This window comes from Rhinolophus sinicus, chromosome 10 (genome assembly GCF_057876585.1).
Source record: "Rhinolophus sinicus isolate RSI-liver-muscle chromosome 10, RSI-T2T, whole genome shotgun sequence".
Taxonomy (NCBI): Eukaryota; Metazoa; Chordata; class Mammalia; order Chiroptera; family Rhinolophidae; genus Rhinolophus; species Rhinolophus sinicus.
The window spans coordinates 1,446,168-1,460,709 of NC_142510.1; the positions used below are offsets into that span (position 1 = coordinate 1,446,168).

At 57.4% G+C, this 14,542-nt stretch overlaps 1 protein-coding gene across 1 annotated transcript; it reads left to right on the plus strand.

Moving 5' to 3' along the window:
- Nucleotides 1-738: 738 nt before the first annotated feature.
- On the plus strand, nucleotides 739-14,528 carry ERN2 (endoplasmic reticulum to nucleus signaling 2). The gene is made up of 22 exons (XM_088801156.1): nucleotides 739-828; nucleotides 2,438-2,543; nucleotides 2,889-2,922; nucleotides 3,153-3,225; nucleotides 4,245-4,317; nucleotides 4,460-4,567; nucleotides 4,882-4,983; nucleotides 5,887-6,151; nucleotides 7,982-8,060; nucleotides 8,149-8,296; nucleotides 8,413-8,534; nucleotides 9,256-9,405; nucleotides 9,613-9,784; nucleotides 11,086-11,170; nucleotides 11,333-11,522; nucleotides 11,613-11,712; nucleotides 11,804-12,003; nucleotides 13,217-13,364; nucleotides 13,446-13,573; nucleotides 13,950-14,073; nucleotides 14,154-14,221; nucleotides 14,302-14,528. The coding sequence occupies exons 1-22, from the start codon at nucleotides 739-741 to the stop codon at nucleotides 14,512-14,514; spliced, it is 2,778 nt and encodes a 925-aa protein (XP_088657282.1). The 3' UTR covers nucleotides 14,515-14,528.
- The last annotated feature ends 14 nt before the right edge of the window (nucleotides 14,529-14,542 follow it).

The window sequence follows — 14,542 nt, forward strand, 5'->3', positions numbered from 1 at the left end:
CCATGCTGGCCATGTGAAGTGACGGATGGGTGGACGGGCCTACAGACCCTGGAATAGGAACAAAGGAGTTTGGCGGCATCTTTCCAGAATGGGATTCTGTTGGGATGAGAGGCAAAGCAAGGAAACAGAGGCCACCCATTGAGGTGGACACGGCTGCTCTGAGAGCCAGGACCTCCCCTCCCCCCCACTAGCTGAGGTCTAATATAATATAATATCAGGTATAATATAATATGATATTATATTACAATATAAGACCGGGTCTTATATTAATTTTTGCTCCAAAAGACGCATTACAGCTGATGGTCCGGCTAGGTCTTGTTTTGGGTGGGGGGGGAAACGGTAATAACAAGCATTCACTGAGTGAATGCCTGAGTCCGTCTGTATTTCATCATCTCAGCAGCGGCCACTCACGTAGAGCAGAGCACACGTGGAGCTGCCTGCCAGTTGAGCCTCCGTTTTGTAGGCGGGTAACACTGTGAGACTGAGTGTCCCGGGCAGGTGGTGACCGCTCCATAGTGGCCTCCGTGGTAAAGCCCGTCTCCCACGCAGGCCCAGAGCTCTCCTCGCGGTGTAACTAGGGGATGCGGGTGAGCGGGAAGGGCGGGGGAAGGAGGGGCACCCCACCCTCTAGACACCCAACCGGCCCAGCCCGGGGCGGAGTCTCCTCCGCGCTGGACGGGCCGTGCTGTCCCCTGGAGGTACCAAGGGACCTGGCCAGCCGCGCGGCTGTCCTCCGCTATGGCGAGCGCGGCCCGGGGGTCCGGCCTGTGGTTTCCGCTCCAGCTCTGGCTCCAGCTGGTGGCGCTACTGGGGACGCTTGCGCCGCAGGTGAGATAAGGGGCGGACGCGCAGCCTGCAAGGTTAGGTCGGAGGGGCGCAGGGGGCTGGGGGCTGCGGGGCAGCAGGGGGCGCCTGGCCCTCCCTCAGGCAGAGGTGGTCCCCCGTCAGCCTCTGGCGAGTGAAAAGTTCCCAGCTTTGGGGAGTTGCCAGCCGCCCCCACGAACACCTAGCCAGACAGACGTGCCAGCGTGGAAACGCGCAGGTGACCCAACACCCCGCCCCTCCTGCAGCTGCGGGTGCGGGTGGTGAGAACGGCTGGAGGCGGGGGGGCCTGGCTTTACTGCGGGGGGGGGGGACCCCTACAACTTCTGGAATCCCAGCTGCCTTGGAAAATATGGTCAACGTCAGGGTCCTCTGAGAAATGCGCCCACCAGCCCAGTTTTACAGACAAATCCCAGCAGCCCCCCCACCCCCTGTTACCCATGACTGGACCCCAGGTTCAGAACCGCTGGGATACGTGGAAGATGTGGGCCCACCCGCCAGGAGTGGGCGTGTCCATACTTACAGAAATGCAGCCAGAAGGCAAGCCCAGCTGGGACCCCTGCGCGGGGGACAGTCCTCCCCACTGAGCTCTCCAGTTGCGGAGGGGGGCGGCCAGAACTGCTAACGACAGCAGAGCTAGGCTCCTGGTGCCCAACTTCCAGCTCTGGGTCCACCCCGTGGATGCCAAGGAGGAATATGAGCCCAGTGTGGTGACACCTGTTGTTTCCAGAAAAAGGAGGAAAACGAGAAATGAGAAAAATTAGAAATACAGATTTTTTTAAGTGAAATCTTTCCAATGTTTTAATTGGCTGTTAATTAAAACAAATTTTTAAACACGGTTGTGGTCAGACAAAACTCAGCTGTGTGCCACCAGTCAGCAGTTCCCCTCCTGGCGCTCTGCTGCAGGTAACAAAAGAGGTGGGGAGGGGGGGCTGGGACACCCGCCCGGATTCTCCTCCCAGACCAGTGGCTCAGCCCTGAATCAGAGGGTCCTGCAGCAGCCCTGGCCGTTGCAGGGGTGCGGCTGGGCCACCCGGATGTGAGGGTTCCTGCCTGGAGCTCAGCCTCACCCTGTTTGCTCAGGGAGGGGTTTGCACATGAGTTAGCCCCGCAGGGGCCAGGTGGAGGGCACCACCAGCCCTCCCTCCCTGGGCCACCCCAAAGGGGGTTCAGGGCCCCCAGAGTGGCTGGGCTGGTGGGGGGCAGGCAGAAGGGTTTCTCCGAAGAGGCCGGTGCCAGAGTGTCAGAGGTGGTGGTTCAAGTGGCCGTAATTTGCTACCTGTGGCTGTAGGCTGATGGCCTTGACGCCCGGCACCTGCACAAAAGTGAGACTAACAGCACGGGTGTCCTAGGGAGGCTGGAAGTGGCAGTGGCCTTTTTCTGTACAGGCCTCCAGTCTCCTCAGGGAGACCAAAAGGACTTAGGGGAACTTTGGATACAGTGGGGGCCTTGGCTCCCCCTGAAGCCCCTCTCTAGGGTCAGAGCTCAGTGGGGGGAGTCAACAGCTTCCCCAGTCACCCTTCCTTCCTTCTTTGTCCCTGGAAGGACAGGCAGTCACAGCCAGCCCTGCCTGGGGCAGAGACAAGGGGTGGAGGTGACTGCTTTGCCACTGCAGGTCCAGAACCTGAGGCCAGACAGCCTTCTGCTCGTGTCCACCCTGGACGGAAGCCTCCACGCACTGAGCAAGCAGACAGGGGACTTGAAGTGGACGCTGAGGGACGGTGAGCGAGGGGCGGTCACTCCTCCCTCCTTGGAACCCGAGTTGGAGTGGTGTCCCCGGGGCGCAGAGGATAAGAACGTGGGATGTAGAATCCCACACGCCAGCGTCTGCAGGCAGCTTCACCACTTAGCAGCTGTGTGGCCTTGGAAAAGTCACTCCACTTCTCTGAGCCTCAGTGTCCTCACCTGTAAAATGAAGCCCAGAGTAACGTGTCGGCCCTCACTCTCAGAGTTCTCAGGCGGATGACACTCCACATGTGTCCCGGGCACACGAGCACCCAGGGAATAGGCGCTGTGCCTGTCAGTGGGGCGTGGGGTGGGGTGACTCGTGGTTCCTGTCCCTGCAGATCCCATCATCCAAGGGCCAAAGTACGTCACCGAGTAAGTGAAACTGCAGGGGCCCGCTGGGAGGTGGGGGAACCCTCGTGTCTGGAGGGAGTGTGTGGATGGGGGTGAGCGGTGCATGTTTGAAGGACGGGAGGAGGGCGGGGCCTGGACCTCTGTGGTGCCCCTGCAAGGTGGCTCCCACTAGCTGGGAAGTTTGAGGGAAAGGGGGCCCTCGTGGAAGCAGGGGCTATGCACCCAACCTCCCCTTCCTCTCTGCTCCACAGAACGGCGTTTCTTTCAGACCCAGCTGATGGCAGCCTGTACCTTTTGGGGGCCCAGAAACAACAGGGATTGATGGTGTGTTTCCTGCAGTGTTTGGGGGTGAGGGGAGAGGGCGGGGGCTTCTGTTGGGCAGAGCACGAGGGGGTGGCGAGGACAATATGGTCAGAATGGGAGTGTCCTGCAGAGGACACGTCAGGGCTCTGAGGGCATCACGGGAAGGTTGCCTGGAGGGCCCTGTTGAAAGGGGGGGTGGTGTGTCTGGCTGTGTCTGAAGGGCAGGCTGACCCCTCGGAGGGGGTCGAGGAGCTTTTCCAGGACTCTGAGGGTTTGAAGGGAAAGCTATGTATCCGTTAGCTTTTGCTAAGTAACAAATTGCCCCAAATTCAATGCCTTCAAACCCAAACAATTTATTGAACTCACAACTTTGTGGTGACAGTTATGACAGGTTAGGCGGGGTGGACGTCACTGGGTTTGCTGGGGCAGCTGTGATGAGCTCCCGCTCAGCTGGAGGGAAAGTTGGTGGGGGTTGGCGGGCTTCAGACAGAGGCCACTGGGCGTGTGTGTGTGTGTGTGTGTGTGTGTGTGTGAGAGAGAGAGAGAGAGAGAGAGAGAGAGAGAGAGAGAGAGAGAAAGAGAGAGAGAGATGACAGACAGACAGATAGACAGATGATACATAGATACTGATAGAAAATTAAAGATAATACGTATGTGTACATACAATTGTTGTCTGAATGATTTGAGACTGAGTTGCAGACGGTAGAGCCTTTACCCGAAAGCACCCTGTGGATTTCTAAGAACACGGACCTTCTCCTACACGGCCTGAGTATAAGTGGTCGAAATCAGGAAATTTCACATTGATGCACTAACACTGTCTAATCCACAGCCCGTATTCATTTTGTCCCGTGTCCCACTGGTGTCCTTGAGTGTTTTCCTGCTCAGACCCGAGCCACAATCACCCACCGTGTCCTCAGCGTCTCTAAGGGGCAGCCAAGCTACTTAGACTCTGGAGAATGGAAACCACGTAACTGTACCTAATGAATAGGTCGGACGTGTCTCACCTCTTACTCCTTCCTCAAACCTTTCCCTCTCCTCAGAAACTGCCGTTCACCATCCCTGAGCTGGTTCACGCCTCCCCATGTCGCAGCTCAGATGGCGTCTTCTACACGGGTAAGCATCTTGCCAGCCTGGGGGTCCAGGTCCAGCCAGCAGGGCCCGGATGAGGTCGCAATGGGCCAGCTGGGCACAGGACGGAGACTGCAAACCCTCTCCCAGGCCATCCTGAGGGCCGGCACACATTCCACCTCCACAGGCCGGAAGCAGGACGTCTGGTTTGTGGTAGACCCTGAGTCAGGGGAGACACAGATGACACTGACGACAGACAGTCCCTCTACCCCCCGCCTCTACATTGGCCGAACACGTGAGTCAGGCCCCAGCTGCTCCCCATGATCTGGGCAGCCCCCCCCGTTTTGCTCTGCCAGGGCTGGTAATTGCTATGCAAGTTGAATCAGGCCAGTCAGTCAGTCAGTCAACATTTCACTTAGCACTGAACAAGGAGCTGGGGATACAGCATAACCAAGACAGACCCAGATCTGCCCTTGTGATGCTCACAGACGCCACCCCCAGGCTGGGTACTTGGGAAGCCCCCACCCCCACACGGTGATGTCCCCTGAGGGGGGACGAGAGGATCGTCCTGGGCGTGTGCCTGGTAACCTTGTTTCTGGGCATCCCCAGAGTACACAGTCACCATGCATGACCCCCGGTCCTCTGCCCTGCGCTGGAACACCTCTTACCGCCGCTACTCAGCACCTCCCATGGACGGCTCACCTGGGAAATGTGAGTGCCTCCTTTCTCTTGCCCCCCATGGAGCAACGTCCCCCACTCAGAGAACCCTGAGTGGCACCTACGACCAAGCCCTAGCACGTTCTGACCTGGCTCAGGGACCCCACAGACTGAATGACACACGCTGACGGACAACCCTACATGAGCCTTCAACACCCAGCCTGACCCTCCTATACGCAGAGCTGCCCTACCACCCTCAGTCCCCCAGACTCCAAAGGAGCCCGGTCACCCTGGGTGGCTCCCCACATCCTGGGTGACCCCGAGCAACCCACACACACCCTGAACAGTCCTCTATGTTCTAGCTGACCCCCAATGTTGAATGACTCCTGACAAATGACAAGTGACCTCCCCCAGGTAACCCTGACACCCCCTTGATATTATGGCTGCCTGAATGGCCTCACAGGTGCCCCTAAGCCACACCTGGTACCCTGACTCCATTGTCCCACGTGAGAACCCACACAGCTAACCCTGACACGTCGAGTGACACCCTCTAACCCCTGACAGACCCATTTTGCACTGACTCCCCAGTGACCCTCAGGCCTCCAGACCACCCCGATCGCCCCATCCTGGGTGGCCATCAGTCAGAGCAGAGTGACTACCCCACATCCTCTGTGCTCTCTCCAACGGGACCTGGCCTGATTCACACCCGAGTCACCCCTGGATGACCTTGACCCACCCCTACATCTTACACGGCCTCGATGACAGTTGACCCTGACTGATCAAAGTGACCCCATGAACTCACGCTGATCTTCCCATGTCCTGCTAACCCTCCGGGTGACCTCACCTGGCCCCCACACACCCGAGGGACCCTCTGATGCCTCACCCTCAGAGCAGCTCTCCCGCCCCAAGGTGCTCGGAGGTGCCCGATTGCCCCTCCCCGCCATGTTTTCTTGGCAGACATGAGCCACCTGGCGTCCTGTGGGATGGGCCTGCTGCTAACTGTGGACCCGGCAAGTGGGGCGGTGCTGTGGACACAGGACCTGGGCGTGCCCGTGATGGGCATTTACACCTGGCACCAGGACAGCCTGCGCCAGCTCCCCCACCTCACGCTGGCTTGGGACACCCTGCACTTCCTCGCCCTTCGCTGGGGTCACATCCGACTGCCGGCCTCGGGCCCCCACGGCACAGCTACCCACTTCTCCGTCTTGGACATCCAACTGCTGTAGGTGCCGATGCCTGGGGGCTGGGGGGGCCCCCCCAGGAGTATTGTAGCCCAAGTCCAATGGGCAGGTGTGATGTCTGAACCTGACAAGTACCGCTGAGCTAGGGCTCAAATAGGAAAACTGGTTGGTAAATAACCAGTGCCCTGCACCACCCCAGGGACCCTCTAGAGAGCCCCACCATTCAGCAACTGACACGGTGAAATGGGGCCTAGCAGGGGCCCTCCCGGGCTCCAGTCCAGTGCTACAGCTGGCCCCCGTTCTGCTTGGTAGGTGCTGTGCCTTACTGGTTGTACAAGACTAACTACCACCCTTACTTACAACACTGAAAACCTGGAAGTTCCCATCGTGGGGAACCCACAGATAGACTGCGAAAATCAGGGACTATCCATTCATTCAGTTTGTTCCACAAATATTGAGCACGTACTATGTACCAGTCACGTTAGGCACTGGTAGTACAGTAATACAGCCAGTGTTCCCACCTACGGAAACCTGGGTCTAGTAGAGGACACAGGCAGGTAAAGAGGCAATTATGGTATGATACAGAAGGAGATACGAGAGTAGGTTTGGCATGGGAATGTATAGGAAGGGTACCCAAATTGAAACTGGTGGCAGGAGGCAGTCATGGAAAGCTTCCTGGAGGAAGGGGCATCTAAATTGAAACTTAAAAGATGACTAGGAGATGGCGGGAGGGGGGAGAGAAGGGTAAGGAGAGGGGTAGGGGGAGAGAGAGAATGGCAACAAGGGAACAGAAAGAAATTAAGTAGGAAATACGGCCTGAGGCTAAGTTAGACAGGGATGTTGTAGCATCGTTGAAAGGGTTTGGACATTTTTTCCTAAGGGTAAGAAGGGGTTATCGGAGGGTTTTAAGCAAAGAAGTGATTGGATGACTATTTTCATTGCAGAAAGGTAACTGGCTGCAGTGTGAAGAGTATCTTTGAGTGGGCCTGCTGCTATCTGTGGGAGGGGAGGAATATTGCACTAGTTCAGGCAAGAGAGGAACACACTTTGGACTAGGATAGAAACACTAGTGAAGGAAATGAAAGGAAGGTAAGCGGTATTCAGAGGAAAACGCTAAGAATTGGTGATTAGTTTGGTGATTGTCAGCAAGCAGTCAGGAGTCATGCTCAGGTTTCTAGAAGTACCTGGGTGTTGCCATTTTCAGAGGTAGGGAGCATTAAATGAGGGAGATGATAATGGTGATGATGATGGGGAGGTGGACGGGGAGGCGGAGGAAAGGAATGAGGGGATGAGTTCAGATTTAGCAAACCGAGCTCTTGAAAGCTGTCCGGGCTAGGCATAGATTTAGAAACAATGACTACAGAGTTTGTATCAGTTAGCTTTTGCTGTGTAACAAACCACCCCTAAAACTTAAGAGCTTCACAACAACAAACACTTATTATTTTTCAAGATTCTGTGATTCAAGTAGGTGTTTTTCTGGTCTAGACGGTCTTGCCTCATGTGTGCTGTCCGCTGGCAGCTTGGCTGAACCTGGATGACGGAGGATGACCACACTCACTTATCTCCAAGGCAGTGGGCTATTTGGCCGAGAGGGCATCAGATAAGGTCTTTCGTGCCCCAGTAGGCTAGCCTGGGCTTTCTCCCCTGGTGGCCTTGGGGTCCAAAGAACAATACAAGAGGATAAGCCCACTGCACAACAACTTGTCAAACCTCTGCCTGTATCACATTTGCTGTTCTCATTGTCCAAAGCGAGTCACATGGCCAAGCCCAGAGTCAATATGAGGGGACAATACAACAGCACTGGTCCAGTGGTAACTGAAACTGCCCACCACCATCACTCATCCATCTCCCTTTCTCCTCTCCCCCATTAGGATGACACTGTACGTAGGGAAGGATGAAGCTGGCTTCTATGTTTCCAAAGCACTGGTTCACACGGGGGTGGCCCTAGTGGTGAGAAGGGGTCTTTGAGGGGCTGGAAAGAAGGGGTGGGGCAGAAGAGGGGCCTTCCTCACTCACGTCTCTCCACCTTCTGCCTTAGCCTCGTGGACTGACCCTGGCTTCCACAGATGGCCCCACCACAGACGAGGTGACACTCCAAGTCTCAGGAGAGCGAGAGGGCTCACCTAGCACAGCTGTCAGATACCCCTCAGGCAGTGTGGCCCTCCCTGGCCAGTGGCTGCTCATTGGTGAGATGCTCTAGCTCAAATTTGGAACAGATGCAGATGAAGGACCCAGGACCCTGGTTTCTGAGCTGGAAGGCTGAGGCCACCTTCAGCCCAGTGACTTTGTCCCTGTCTCATAGGACACCATGAGCCGCCCCCAGTCCTGCATACCACCATGCTGCGGGTCCATCCCCTCCCAGGGAGTGAGACTGCTGAGACCAGACCCTCAGGGAGCACGCAGACCCCAGCTCTTTTCCTAGAGGTCAGTGCTACAAGGGCAGAGGGCTTGGGAGGAGACTTGGCAGGTGGGTGGGCAGCCACTGGACCTTTTCCTCAGGCTTCTAAGAATAACATTTGGGGATGGGCCAATAGACATTACAGTTTCCCAAAAGAAAAACATTTTTTTGTTGTTGTTATTGCCAGAAACACGTTAGAAGTGTCAAAAAGATATTGGTTATCTAAATTGTGACACATGGGTCACAGTTTTCTTTACTCTTCTTCAGTGTAAGAGTTCCAAATGTTTATCAAGTGAGAACAGGAAAAAGGAAAACTACAAAAGCATGCTCTCCCAGGAGAGGATTGGAAAGAATCACTAGTGGTTCAAGGTTAGACGGAACTGCCATGTTCTGGAGCAAGAATTCTCAAAATGGTTGCTCATTAGAATCATGGGGATGCCCACCCACTCCAGCCCCATTTAATTCAGAATCTCTGGATGTGGATATCTACCTTTTTTGGTGATGCCCGAAGACTATCTGTGATTTTTAGTGACACCCCAGGAGGTAGATGCTGGTTATCAGCTAGGTTTGAAGACCAATCTCCCCGACACCACGTTTCAGCACCACGGAGAGCGCCAGGTCCCCACCAAACAGACCCCCACTCACTGTCCCTTCAGCTAAGCCCAGCCCTGTACTGGGTGATGAAGAAGGGTTAGGGGTTCCACAGTGGGAGGGGGGTGCTAAGACTGAAAGCCTCTTTGCCTCCAGCTCCTGAACCTGGGCGGGGAGGAACCTTGGGACCAGGAACTGCAAGAGAAAACCCCAGACTTGTATCCAGGGCTGGGGTCCCAAGACCTGCTGGCAGCCAGCCTCACTGCTGTCCTCCTGGGAGGGTGGATTCTCTTCTTGATGAGGCAGGTAAGCCCATCACCCCAACCTCAGGTCCTGCTTAGGGTACCCTCCGGGGAACTCTGCCCCTCCTGTCCAAGACCTCAGCCACTCTGTCTTCCACCCAGCTCCGATTCTGTCCCCTGCTTCCTCTCAGCAGCTCCCTGGTCCTGCTGCTGTCCCAGCATGGGGCAGGACCTGGCCAGGGCCCACCCTGCTTAGGCTCTCGTGTCTCAGCAGCAGGAGCAGCGTCCCGTGGAAAAGCCGCAGCAGGAGGCTGCCCCGGCCCCTGCAGGCCCTCCTCCCATCTCCCAGGACGCTGTGTGCCAGCCCTCGGGGGCCACGCCCCAGGACCAGAAGAGCCTGCAAAGCCCCTCAGAGCAAGCCCAGCCCTTTGAAGACCCTGAAGGTGAGCTTTAGGGACCAGGCAAGGGCAGAGTCAGGGACAGGGAAAAGAGAGGGGCTGGTTTAGCTTCAAAGTCCGTTTGTTAAAAACCACTGTAGTGGGGTCGCTAAGCCTAAATAATAAGAGTATTTTGAATAGTACCTGCTATGTAGTTGAGCACTCTAGAAATTTCTGCCATCCGTTTTTATGGTCGTTATTTTCAAGGACTGTGGATGCAGAGAACGGGGTGTAGCTCTAATTCCGCTAGGCGTTAACTTTGATGACTTGCTTAGCTCCTCTGAGCTTCAGTACTCTCTTCTGTCACATGGGAATAACAACACCCACCTCGTTACATCACCTGGGCGTGAGAGGTCACCATCGTCATTAAATCATACTGAGGTGACATTCATACGTGCACTAATATAACATCATATTTGGTAACAATAATAGTAAATTACCTCGATACCATTTGGTATCTTTCCCACTCTCCAGGGCTTTTTATTTTGTAAACATCTCTCTCTTCTTGTCTCAATTTACTCCTATAAACAAGCCCTTGGAGCCTCCTCTGGTACCTGTGGGATGACCCTGGGGGCCTTCCTCCCACTTCCCTTCCTTGGTCAGTCTGGGCTGCTTCGGCTGCTCTGGCTCTGGGCCAGGCTGGCCTTCTGCCCTTTGCATGAACTGCTGCTGGCACCTCCTGACCACTGCTCAAAACACAGCCTCAGGCCTTGGAGCCACGCTGCTGTCACCGTCACACAGGCTGATGTCTGCCCCGCAGGTGACTCAGTGACGCTCCAGAGCTGCTCCGTGGTCACCTTCGTGCCCCCCTTCCTCAGGGGTCCGCTGTTAGAAAGCCCCCACTGCAGGGTCGCCTGGGCCCTGAGTGTCGCAATTCCTCTCACTTGTCTGAGTCTGGCTTTCTTACCCCAGACACCCAGACGCCACCTTTTCCCAGGTGGCCCTCGCCAAACGGCCCTGCAGTTCTTCCTCGCTTTCGTCTTCATTGCCCTTCACCATCCCGGCCCATTAGACCTCCATTACTGATGGGGTGGAATTCCTTCCCCAGGTGACTCCATTCCCTTATGTCAGTAGATACCAACAACCCCTGGAAGAGAAAGGATACTGAACCTCAGCCCTGGCTCAGCCAGGGCATCCTGTTATGTAAAATACCTCTACTTCTTTACCCACCAGAAGAAAATAATCCAAGATATCAGCACTTTAGGACCTGGGCATGGAGTGTGTTAGTCTGGAGAAAGGTGGGGGCAGCAGGGCGGGTCTGGACTGGCTGGGGGTGGCTCCAGAAACTTGCCCTCCTCTCCCCCTAGCTGAGCAGCTTACCGTGGTGGGGAAGATTTCCTTCAACCCTAAGGACGTGCTGGGTCGTGGGGCAGCTGGCACTTTCGTTTTCCGGTGAGTGGCAGCCAGGAGCCAGCTGGAGACGTGGCTCTCACAGCCCTTTCGGCCACTGTCCCTTGGTGAGCCCACCGAGGTGGGTGCAGCCTGCTGCCTCGTTCACCGGTTCCTAACTTCCCCTTTATCTGCCCTCTCTGAACCTCACTGCCCACCTCCCAGGGGACAGTTTGAGGGGCGGGCAGTGGCTGTCAAGCGGCTCCTCCGAGAATGCTACAGCCTGGTCCGAAGGGAGGTTGAGCTGCTGCAAGAGTCAGACAGGCACCCCAACGTGCTGCGCTACTTCTGTACCGAGCGGGAACCCCAGTTCCACTACATTGCCCTGGAGCTCTGCCAGGCCTCCTTGCAGGAGGTGAGGCCGTGCTGGGAGGTGCAGGGGAAGGGGTGGGGTGGCCGGAGTTCCCAACTGCAGGGTGATGCTTTGGCTCTCGCTGCTCCTCAGTACGTGGAAAGCCCAGAGCTGGACCGCTGGGGCCTGGAGCCCACGACGGCACTGCAGCAGTTCACGTCAGGCCTGGCCCATCTGCACTCCTTACACATAGGTACCTGCCCACTTCCCGGTCTCACGGTCTCTGGCCCCTGGCCCTGCCCTCTCCGCCTGCGCTCGCTCTCAGCTGCCCTCTGCTCTCACAGTGCATCGGGACGTGAAGCCGGCCAATGTTCTCATCGTGGGGCCCGACAGCCAGGGCCGAGGCAGGGTGGTCCTCTCTGACTTCGGCCTCTGTAAGAAGCTGCCAGCCGGCCGCTGCAGCTTCAGCCTGCGCTCGGGCGTCCCGGGCACGGAGGGCTGGATGGCGCCCGAGCTCCTGCAGCTGCCGCCCCCAGGCAGCCCCGTAAGTCCTCACACCCGGGCCCAGGCTCCGTGTCACCTGCTGTGTGAGCTTGTGTCACTCCTCCAAGCCTGTTTCCTCATCTGTAAAATGGAATACCTCATCTCTTCTTGCTAGAGCAGTGGCCCTCAACCAGACACGACTGCTCCACCCAGGGGACACTGGCCAATGTCTGGAGATATTTTTGTTGTCACACTTGGCCGGCTGGGGGTTGCTTCTGGCTTTTGGTGGGTAGAAGCCAGGGAGGCTGCTACCCATCCTGCAATGCACAGGAACGGCCCCAAAACGAAGAATGATCAGGCCCAAAATGCCTCTAGTACTGAGAGAGAAACCTGGACCTAAACTGGTTTTCACTCATCACGGTGCTGCAGAATCACGGGGAAACTTTAAAAAGTCAGCTGCTTAGGCCCCACAGCCCGTGATTCAACTGAGTATCTGGGCAAGGGCCCCAGGGGGTTCTAATGGGTTTGCCAAATGGAGAACCTCTGGGTACAGGGTGTGGGGAGCATCAGATGAGCCAGCATCGCTGAGGCACAGAGCTGTGTCTGACCCCAGGGACCCCGAGTTTGGGGCCCCAGCATTCTCGCTTTCTGAGTTGTCAGTGTGGGTGGAAGATGAAGTCATGGCACAGATGAGAGCAATACGAAAGAACAGTCACTAGGCGAAGCCACCTGCACCCCTAAAGTCTAGAGGAAGCTAGAGATGGCAGCCTGGAGGCCCAGGGACCGAAGGCTCTGGAGGAGCCTGTACGGGTTTTGGCTTTTTAATCAGTGGCCAATATTTCAACTTTAGGGACATTGCACCTATAAATCTGGATTTCTAGATTCTCTTGGGAAATGAAAGCTCTGCCATCCCAAGAGAGGGCCCTGGAGGCAACCAGGCAGAGCTAAGTGCCAGCTGCTGCCTGTGGATAGGGCCGTGCCAGGCCCCAGTCCTCACGGCCACCTATCGGCCACGTCTGGCCAGATCCATGCAGAGCTGTGCCCTGCTGGACTGGGAGGGACGGTGCTTGGAAGCGGGACTAGCTCCATGGGGCCAAAGATTCTGGAGAAAACCACGGGCCCCTTTCCGCAGTGCAGAGGGGAGAGCTTCTAGGAGAGGCCTCTTGGAGGTGTCCTGAGTTTCACTCTGAACCCAACCCCCTGCCCCGGGAGAACTTAGTCTGGCAGACTTCCGGAAGCTGACTCCCTCCTCATGCTCTTCTCTCTGGCCCCAGACCAGCGCCGTGGACATCTTCTCTGCAGGCTGCGTGTTCTACTACGTGCTTTCTGGTGGCAGCCACCCCTTCGGAGAGAGTCTTTACCGGCAGGCAAACATCCTCGCAGGGACGCCCTGCCTTGCTCACCTGGAGGAGGAAGCCCATGGTCAGGGGGAGCTGGCCCAGGAGAGGAGGGAGGGAGCAGGGCGTGAGCTGGGCGGGCCTGAAGCCACCCCTTCCCCTACAGACCAGGTGCTGGCACGGAGCCTGGTGGAGGCCATGCTGTGCCCGAGGCCCCCAGCGCGCCCCTCTGCTCAGCATGTGCTGGCCCACCCCTTCTTCTGGAGCAGGGCCAAGCAGCTCCATTTCTTCCAGGTGAGGGACAAGCCAGACGGGCGGGAGAAGGGACTTGGCAACCTGTGCCAGGCAGCGCCGACAGCTCAAGGCCACCATGTGGCACTCATCCACTCCCCTTTCCCAGCCCCAGCTGCCCCTTATGGGACACTATGACCCGTCCTTTCAGCCCTAGTTGTCACTCATGCTACACCTGTGCCCAGACAGCCCATTCCAACTTGTGCGACCTTGGGCCAGGGACTTGGTACCTGAACCTCAGTTTGCTCATCTGTAAAGGGGGACAACAGTACCTACCTCCTGGCTTGGTGAAGACCTGGTGGGATAACATGGAGCTGGGGGCTCCTGGCCCTGTGGCCTCTGAACCTGGGCGTGGGCTCAGGAGCGTTTGGGGTCCTAGGACGTCAGCGACTGGCTGGAGAAGGAGCCTGAGCAGGGGCCCCTGGTGACGGCGCTGGAGGCGGGGGGCTCCGCGGTGGTTCGGGGCAACTGGCGCGACCACATCTCAGTGCCGCTGCAGACAGGTAGAGGCTGGACACGGGTGGGGCCTGGGGGCCGCGGGGACCCGAGGGGACATCTGTTGCAGCGCCCGCCCTGCCCACAGATCTGAGGCGGTTCCGGTCCTATAAGGGGACGTCGGTGCGAGACCTGCTCCGCGCTGTGAGGAACAAGGTGCGTTCTGGGGCTGGGGGCGGGGCCTGGCCCCCAGGGAGGCTGTCCCGCTGAGCCGGGGCCTCTGCTCTACCCCGCAGAAGCACCACTTCAGGGAGCTGCCTGCTGAGGTCCGGCAGGCGCTGGGCCGCGTCCCCGACAGCTTCGTGCAGTACTTCACCGAGCGCTTCCCGCGGCTGCTCCTGCACACGCACCGCGCCATGGGCAGCTGCGCCTCCGAGAGCCTCTTCCTGCCCTACTATCCGCCGGCCTCGGGGGCCAGCGAGCCATGCCCAGGGGCTGCCGGCAGCTGAGGCGGCCTCGAGGCTTGGCAGCCTGGGG